Source organism: Tasmannia lanceolata, unplaced genomic scaffold (genome assembly GCF_043159265.1).
Source record: "Tasmannia lanceolata isolate RefF3 unplaced genomic scaffold, GAP_Taslan_0.1 ptg000037l, whole genome shotgun sequence".
NCBI classification, from domain to species: domain Eukaryota; kingdom Viridiplantae; phylum Streptophyta; class Magnoliopsida; order Canellales; family Winteraceae; genus Tasmannia; species Tasmannia lanceolata.
Genome location: NW_027518714.1, coordinates 57,876,845 through 57,885,942, shown reverse-complemented (window position 1 = coordinate 57,885,942; position 9,098 = coordinate 57,876,845). Strand labels below are relative to the sequence as shown.

Genomic DNA, 9,098 nt, shown 5'->3' with positions numbered 1-9,098 from the left:
AAATTTTCTCGCAAAAGTGTTTTTCCTGCAATCCAAGCAGGGCCCAAGTGATTCTATCTTTTTTCAAAATAATCAAAAGTTTTTAGTTTTGTTCATTTAGTTGAAGGGAAATTTTATAAGACAACTTTGACATGTTGTACGGCTCATAATGTTGGGCCACCAAGAAACAGCATGTGCATAAGATGAGTGTAGCGAAGATGCGAATGCTTAGATGGATGTGCGACCACACAAGGTTAGATAGAATTAAAAACGAAGACATCCGTTAAAAGGTGGGGGTGGCACCAATTGAGGAGAGGGTGAGAGCACCGCTTAAGATGGTTTGGGCATATCCAACGTAGGCCTTTGGATGCTCCAGTGAGAAGAAGTGACTCGTGCCAAGTTGATAGAGTAAAAAGAGGAAGGGGCGGACCGAAAACAACTTGGGTAGAAACAGTGAGTAAAGACTTGATGGTTAGGAATATAACAGAGAACATGACCTTAGATAGGATGGAATGGAAGAAAATGATCAATGTAGACGACCCAACTAGTGTCAGGATTAGACTTGGTCAATTTGAGCTGGGTAGATTCTTTCACCTTTTTCATGAAAATTTTCTAAAGGATTCATTAGCCGATCCCAACTAGTTTGGAACAAAGGCTTCGTTGAGTTGAGTTGAGTTGAGTTAGAGTTGAGAATCCTCATGTAAACCAGTTCATGGATCGATCTAGACTAGTTGGTTCAAGCTATAACTAACTAGGATTGGGTCAGACCGGACCGGCTCAGGTCAGCTTAGCAGCTCAGGCGGCACCGGTTTGGGTTCTCTGACCTGGAAAGAAGACACAAAACACATATTAGGGGGACATGTGTTGGGCCCGTCACAAAAGCCATAATTAAAAATCGTCTACATGTTTCCAAACATTCTTGTTTGAGAAACTTTTTAATTTGTGACTATATTTTACCGCAAATTAGTCATATTTGCTCATATTTTCCGCATGAATAATGTTCGAACTTCGAACATAGGGCATGCTGTTTGCATGAATAATGTTTTAGACTGTAAAATGACACCAATCAGAGGGAAATGATAAATTCGCACCCCCTGTAGGATGATTCGCACCGCTGTTCACATGAACTGTGACAGACTTATAATGCTGTGCGAATCATCCTACAGGGGGAGTCAGATTGTTAATTACAGCAAGACCACTATCTATAGTGAAATCTCCATTGTACACGTAGCCACATGTGCAATGATCTGGACCATTCATTGATCCATCGCTCCTCACTATGGCAACCGTTGATATTTATTAGGAGATGATTAATTGGCAACCCCTTAGGATTTTTTACGTTACCCTCCTTTTTGACGTTTTTTGACGCCAAATCACGTTCAGGGATGTGAATAATCCTACAGGGGGTGCGAATTTATCATCTCCCTAAATCAATCCTAGAATCTATATAAACCCCCTCCCTCACTGGCCACGAACCAAACATTGTTTTTGTCCACAGTTTTAACGCGTTTCTTCATCGTCTTCTTTAAGATCTAGGGTTTCTCCTTCGTTTCTCTGAAAATGGATGCCCTAGATTCCGTTGTCAATCCCTTGCGAGAATTTGCCAAGGACAGTGCCCGCCTCATCAAGAGATGCCACAAACCAGATCGCAAAGGTTAAATCAATATCATTAAGCTTTTTTTTTTTTTTTTTTTTTTGAATTTCTTGATCAGATCTTTAAAATTTCATTCTATTCTTTGAAATCTAAGATCTCTCTCTGATCTTTCTTTTTGTTGCCTCGATCTTGTGTAGAATTCACGAAAGTTGCGTTTCGTACAGCGATCGGATTTGTTGTGATGGGATTCGTAGGGTTTTTCGTTAAGCTGATCTTCATCCCTATTAACAATATCATCGTAGGATCTGTTTAGGTGAGAATCTGAAATTGCTCTTGTTTTTTAATCTCCTTCATTTAATTTTTACCTATTTGATAACGCTTGCATGCATGCGAGGAATCGCCTTCATTTGCAGATGATTGGAATGTTTTGGCTATTAGAAGAGTAACAATTTTGATTGATAATCGGTGTTTTGATTAGTGGAAGATTGTCCGTGCTAAGATAGATTATGTTACAATCATTCTGTAGACTTCAATGGCGGAAAAATTACAAATTAAAACCCATGTATCATATTTAAAGTTGGAAGGCGAAGTGGGGTGAAGATACTAGGGCTTACCCCATCAAAAGATGAGGCAATATGGTGGGCCTCATCTGATGCATGAGTTTGAGTTGAGTTGTTGAGACCCCCTATCAAAACATATGGCAAATTGTCATGAGGGAGATGATATTTTTACCCCCTCTGCAGTATGCATTCGCCCCCCCTGTTCTTACAACGTGAACAGCTTTATCGCTTTTTTACAAGGGGCGAATGCGTACTCAGGCGAGGGGGTGAAAATATCATCGCCCTTGTCAAAACTAGAAGGAAGAATTGTCAACTGGTGACACAAAAATGCCAAAATAGTGAATGGGTGACACCCTTTTGAAAGTTTGTGAACGGAGGTCATTTTACTTTTTCTGACATGGCCTTTTACATAAATACCCTTCAGGAAGAAAAACCCATTGTTTTTACTTCTCTTCGTTTTTAACTGTACAGAGGCTCTTTTTTTTTTATACTTTTACTCTCTCCATTTTCATTTTAACCACCTGAAACCCATCTTCTCCGGCGTGAGGTGTGATCGGCGTGAAGATCTCTCATTTCTCTTTGGAGTGGGGCGGTTTCCTGCACTATTCCGAACTTCTCTCCTCCGTTATCAACTGTATTCCGACGAAAGCTTCATTTTTTCCGGCGATGGCTTCATTTTTCCGGCGAGACATTCATTTTTTCTGGTGTGGGCTTCATTTCTGGCGTGGGCTTCAAAACAGAATATGATGTGTGTTTGTGTTTGTGAACAGAATATGATGTGTGTTTGAAGTTGAAATATGTATTTTTACAGGTTAAGTACACAGCTTTCTATGGTCCTATGTTGTGTTTCTGAGAGGAGAACCTTTATCTCTCCTGAAAAATGGTTGTTGACCCTTTTTTGGGTTGGTAACCCACATTCGAAGGTCAATCACCCAAAAAAATGGAGATTGGTAAGCTTAAATTTAGATTTCAGAATCTTTATCTCCCATGGAAAATGGTTGGTGACCCTTTTTTTTTGTGGTAACCCACATTCGAAGATCAATCACCCAAAAAATGGGAGGTTCGTAACTCGAAATTTCAATTCCAGAAGCTTTATGTAGCCTGAAAAATTGTTGGTGACCCATTTTTAGATTGATAACCCACTTTCCAAGGTCAATCACCCAAAAAAATAGGACGTTGGTAAGCCTAAATTTTGATTCCAGAACCTTTTATCTCCCCTGGAAAATGGTTGGTGACCCTTTTTTGGGTTGGTAACCCACTTTCCAAGGTCAATCACCCAAAACAATGGGAGGTTAGTAAGACTAAATTTCAATTCCAGCAGCTTTACTCCCCTGGAAAAGGGTTGGTAACCTTTTTTTCGGTCGATCACCTACTTTCGAACGTTGGTAACCTCGTTTTGAGGGAGTCGATAACCTGGATTTTGAATTCCAGTAGCTTTATCAACCAAGGGAATTGGTTGATGATCCAATTTTGTGTGTTGATAACCTCACTTCCGATTGGTTGATGACCTATTTTGGGGGAGTCGATAACCTGGATTTTGAATTCCAGTAGCTTTATCAACCAAGGGAATGGGTTGATGATCCAATTTTGTGTGTTGATAACCTCACTTCCGATTGGTTGATGACCTATTTTGGGGGAGTCGATAACCTGGATTTTGAATTCCAGTAGCTTTATCAACCAAGGGAATGGGTTGATGATCCAATTTTATGTGTTGATAACCTCACTTCTGATTGGTTGATGACCTATTTTGGGGGAGTCGATAACCTGGATTTTGAATTCCAGTAGCTTTATCAACTAAGGGAATGGGTAGATGATCCCATTTTGTATGTTGATAACCTCACTTCCGATTGGTTGATGACCTATTTGGAGGGAGTTGATAACCTGAATTCCAACATCAAGTAGCTTTATCATCTTAGGGAATTGGTTGATAATCCTATTGTTTGTGCTGGTAATCCAATTCTGACTGTTGATAAGTCCCTTTTCATGGTTTAGATGTAGGAGAGCGAGAACAAATAGCATATCTATATCCAAAAAAATTATTTATGTATTGATGTTCCAATTACAACCATTCTTTACAAAATAACAAAAAAAAGTCATCACAATATCTGAGAACATTCAAAAAATTCAATTACACCCTTACACAAAGAAGGGAGCTTGACAAGGTACGCCCGACCTACTGAGTATGGGTGCAGAAGGCCCAATAGCAGTTTGGTCAACTTGTTGTCTTACAACGGGTGGTTCTTTGCAACTTCTTCTATTGTGGCCAAGTTGTTGACATTGGGTGCATTTGTAATGTAATCCACCTTTCAATTCGCGAGCAGTTCTTCTCGTACGCGGCCTTCCCGGTGGTCGCTTTGCAATCGGCGGTAATATTATCATATGCATTAAAATCTGTGATGCCAATGGCTGTCATGGCATGTCCACACGGGAGTCCAAATGTTTGGAATGCACGCCAACTGCACGTGCGAAGTTCCAAGTTTACGCCATCTGTATGTTCAAGCGACCGTACTTCATATTCATGAACCCCAACTCGATGAGCTGTATACTGGCGGCTCTCTTCCCTCGCTAATGTTACACGTTCTTCTGCGTAATTATTCAACTTTGTTTGCCAACTATGACCCAATTTCTGACGCTTTTGAATGAAGTCTGGAGTCTGATGTCTAGTGTGCTCTACCAATGATGCAATCAGCAATCTTCTTGCATCCTTCAGGACAGGATTGAAACGCATGCAATAACTATGATGAGAATTGGGAAATATATTAGGCACTGCCTGCAACAACCCCTTCTGTCGATCGGAGCATATGGTGAATATGTTCATCTCTGCTGTCAATACGTACTGCCTCAGCAACATAAAAACCACCTCCAACTATCTTCGTTCTCCGTCTCAACAACCCCAAATGCTAATGGATACAAACCGTTGTTACCATCGACCCCGATTGCAATCAATAAGATTCCTAGATACTTCCCTCGCAGATGTGTCCCATCAACCAAAATTATAGGCCTGAGTGTTCGATGAAAAGACCGTATGCTGGGACCAAATGTCCAAAATAAGCGAACAAATCTATCATCTCCCCTAGGTCGTAAATCTCTGGCTCTGAAAACACGCATATAGCTGCCGGGATTTCTTCTCATCATCTGAACTGTAAGTGCAGGCAATATTCGATAAGAGTCCTCCACATTCCCACACTTAATCTCAAGTATGATGTTTATCGCGTTGTACGCTTTCCAATAGCTTATAATTATACCCCAATGCATCTTGATATATTCTCGTATGATCCTCGTCCTCACATCATCTGGGCAAGCAAATAAGCGTAAACATGTAGCAACCCAAGCTGTTGTGACAAGAGGGTGATCATTGCCCCTTAATTTAGTTCTACACGTATGGTCGGGGACAAACGACTTCACTAACACACATGTCATATGATTAGTACCCGTTATACGCCATTTGCAACCCTCTACCTTGCATCGAACGGCATACTTCTTCGGTGTTGACTTTGACCTCACGAACATAAATCTCTGCCGAATAGCGTACTCTTTGACAACCTTTTTGAAGTGTTGCATATTAGAAAATATTGCCCCAACCGTTAATTGCTCAAACTGAAGATTATTAGTATCTACATCATGGGCCCCAACAAACATCCCATCTGCTTTCATTGGCCGACTACTGTCAGTCGGAACCGGTTGAGATCCCTCTCTGATAGGAGAACCCCCTCTGATAGGAGAATCCGCACTGAAAGGCTGAGCGCATGGACTAACACCGATATTTTCATAATCGTTGTCATCATCCTCCTCCTCATCATCATCATCACTACCATCGTCATTATCATCATCATTTCTTTCTTCTTCTAAATCTAAACCCCTCACACAGAAACCGTTTTAAAAAACATTACTGAAGTCCACTTCAAGATCTCCAACATTTTGGAAGTCATCGATACCTCCACTAACATGGTTGCCATACAAATCACTTGCCAATGTTTCATTTAAGTCAATTTCAGATCTGCATAGTTCGGCAATATATAATCAAGTTGGATCCATATGAATTATAAATTGAAATATGGAAGTATTCAAACATTGCCAAAGAACTACAATACCTTATGACAGGTTCTGCTGGAGCACCTCTGATCTCTCCACTTACATATTTCCCATCAAATTCACTTTCGTAGTGTTTTTGCAAGTCCACTTCAAAACGAAGATGTTTTTGGGGCGGAATCGAAGTAGAAGGAATGCTACGATTAAGAGAGGGTCTCCTAGTGCAGAGTTTGTTTGGGGGAAGCTTTGACGAATTCAAGGAATTAATACATTTGTCATTTATGCTCTTAGTTATGTATATCATCACAGAATTGAACATGTATCTGTCAAACATCCTTAACATTGTTTGGAGGACATCATCATCATCGACGTCGATTAAAGTGACTATATATGGATCCACAACATATCGACATTTTATCAATAGTAAAACCTGCCTTTCTATAACACCAATCCTTCTTCGGATTGCTGCTTCAAATTCGTCGAAATTGATTCCGCGGCTGACAGATAACAATGTCTTCTTCCCTCCTACGTATTCCCAAGAAACATCATCCTTCAAATCTCCATCATAGTGTAAAAGAAGAGAAACCATTGTTTCAGACATTTTTATAAAATTCTAAATAGGGGTTCTAAACAGAGTTGTTGCTAAAAGGGGATCTTCATATCTTCTTGAGGGGTATTCAAGTGTACACAATGGGTTACCAAGTTCATAAGTGGGGTTATGGACTCTAAAGGGGGTTTTACTACCTCAATGGGGGTTTGAAAGTCAGTCCACAAGGTGTTCTAAGAGATTATCAGCTACCTAATGGGGGATTCAAGTCCGTACGGAGGCTTCTGTAAAGGGTAATCAAGTTGCAAATTAGGGGTTTTCAACTCTCTACACAAGAGGGTTTTCAAGTTTCTAAAGGGATTACCAAGTACATAGAAGGGGAGTTACCAACAATGTACAAGGGCTTTTCAACACTCTCCAAGGGGGTTACCAAGCCTCTCTGGGGGTGTACCGAGTGTTTATCTGGTAAATAAATGGGTTATAAAGCAGGATTACAGAGATACTTGAAGCAGAAGCCCTAACTAACCATTTTGAAAGGGTTATAAGACAGGGTTATCAAGCAAAATAAATACAGGGTTATTACCCACAATAATGACATGGTTCAAACACATTAATACAACCACAAATCCCAAGAGAGTAGATAAGCTACTCACCTTTAATCACCCTTCGTCAGTTTCAGGCGTTAATGGAGAAATCTGGAAGAGGTTGGCGGTCATTTTTGGTAGGTGAAAAGTAAGAGAGAAATTTCTACTATAAGTTTTTTTTTTTTTAGTAAAAGGGGAATTACCAAGAATGTACAAGGGCTTTTCAACCCCCTCCAATGGGGATACCAAGCCTCTCCGAGGTGTATCAAGTGTCAAAACAAGTTTATCAGGTAAATATATGGGACTTACCAACAACAAATAAGGGATTATCAAGTGCAAAAAATTGTGATTCATGTACAAAAGAGTTTACATAAACCATCTATATTCGGGTTATCAAACACTAATACCAACTTTATTAGTAGGGTACCAACTCTATAAGAACAGTTTCAGAGATAATAGAAGCACAAGCCCTAAGTCACTATTTTAAAAGGGTTATAAGATAGGGTTATCATTCACAATAAAGATAGCGTTATCACACACAATACAGACAGGGTTATTATCACACACTAAACACAGGGTTCAAACGCATTAATGGAAGCACTAATCCTAAGAGAGAAGATAAGGTACTAACCTTCACTTACACTTCGTGGGTTTCAGGCGTTAATGGAGAAATTTGCAAGAGGTTGGCTGTAAATTTTGGTAGGTGAAAAGTAAGAGAGAGAAAAATCTACTATAACGTGTTCTTTTTGCCATGAGGGGTATTTGGGTAAAAGGCCATGTCAGAAAAAGGTGTTTCGACCTCGGTTCACAAGTTTTCAAAAGGGTGTCACCCATTCACTATTTTGTTATTTTTCTGTCACCAGTTGACAATTCTTTCAAACTAGAATAAGGCAGAGTAGAAAACTTGTGTTTTTTCTTTTGCAAAAAACCCAAAAATGATTTGAATATAATATAATATTGCATGAAAATGGTATTGAATTTAAGAGGAATTCTAAAGTGAAGGGAGGCCTTGCAAAAAATAGGTGAAAGGGTTCTCCCTTTGGCTCAAAAGTCAAACATGGTGGTGATGTGCAGCCAATGGGGGAGCCCTTTCACCTCTTTTTTGCAAGGGCTCCCTTCACTTTAGACTTCATCTGAATTTAAATATGTTAATTTGAAAATAAGATGAAATTAAGATAATCTTGTTTGCTAATACTGGGCCGATTTTGGTGGTATCATAAGAGCCCTGGAACTCATAGGTTCTCAGTGCATTAGTTAAAAAATAGTGGGGGTGCACCCATGCTTGGACCAATATGAACCGACCAATCATTGAGTATTTCACCATTGAACATTGATGGTCAAAACCTACATATAGGCCTATCAAAGCGAGGCCCATCAAACGGACAGTCAGGATCCATTATAGGTGGAACCCACCGAATCAACCGAAGACCAGCAAGAATAATGACCGATACTATTATTGTATGAATCCGCTTTAAGAGATCTAGGATTCCCTCGAGTATAGTTTTTTAAGTCTCCTTGACCAAGTTCGAGAGCCTTATTAAGTATTTTCAGAACAATCTCGAGTATTGATGCATCCAACTCCTAAAGCATCCCACCACACTGATATGAACTTTTTGATCATTGAGCCTGCGCTGTCAGGGTTCTCAGTCACACAGACAGTTCAGTGTGTGCTCTTAGCACCTGACCCGAGGGCAAGAACTACTCACCCCTTTCATTTTGGGGTATGGACAGGCTTGTATCATTTTAGTAAAGCATGGAGTTTCTATGCCTCGGAATTAGGGGTGTACATGGTTCCGTTTCAACCC

At 40.0% G+C, this 9,098-nt stretch overlaps 1 protein-coding gene across 4 annotated transcripts; it reads left to right on the top strand.

Annotated features, from left to right (window-relative positions):
• Window positions 1-1,444: 1,444 nt before the first annotated feature.
• LOC143860919 (protein transport protein Sec61 subunit gamma-like) lies at window positions 1,445-3,100 on the top strand. Of its 4 annotated transcripts, none has more exons than XM_077371773.1 (3): window positions 1,445-1,633; window positions 1,771-1,886; window positions 2,698-3,100. In XM_077371773.1, exons 1-2 carry the CDS (start codon window positions 1,540-1,542, stop codon window positions 1,884-1,886), a joined length of 210 nt encoding a protein of 69 aa, XP_077227888.1. In that variant the 5' UTR covers window positions 1,445-1,539; the 3' UTR covers window positions 2,698-3,100. The 4 variants fall into 4 exon arrangements, with proteins under 4 accessions (XP_077227888.1, XP_077227890.1, XP_077227891.1 ...); XM_077371775.1 differs by having other exon boundaries at window positions 2,681-3,100; XM_077371776.1 differs by lacking the exon at window positions 2,698-3,100 and adding an exon at window positions 2,605-2,623.
• The last annotated feature ends 5,998 nt before the right edge of the window (window positions 3,101-9,098 follow it).

Excerpts from the sequence above, each read along its gene's own strand:
- LOC143860919 (XM_077371773.1), top strand. The coding sequence starts at position 1,540 with ATGGATGCCCTAGATTCCGTTGTCAATCCCTTGCGAGAATTTGCCAAG. Across the intron at positions 1,634-1,770 it reads CCACAAACCAGATCGCAAAG|AATTCACGAAAGTTGCGTTT; the intron begins GTTAAATCAATA and ends GATCTTGTGTAG.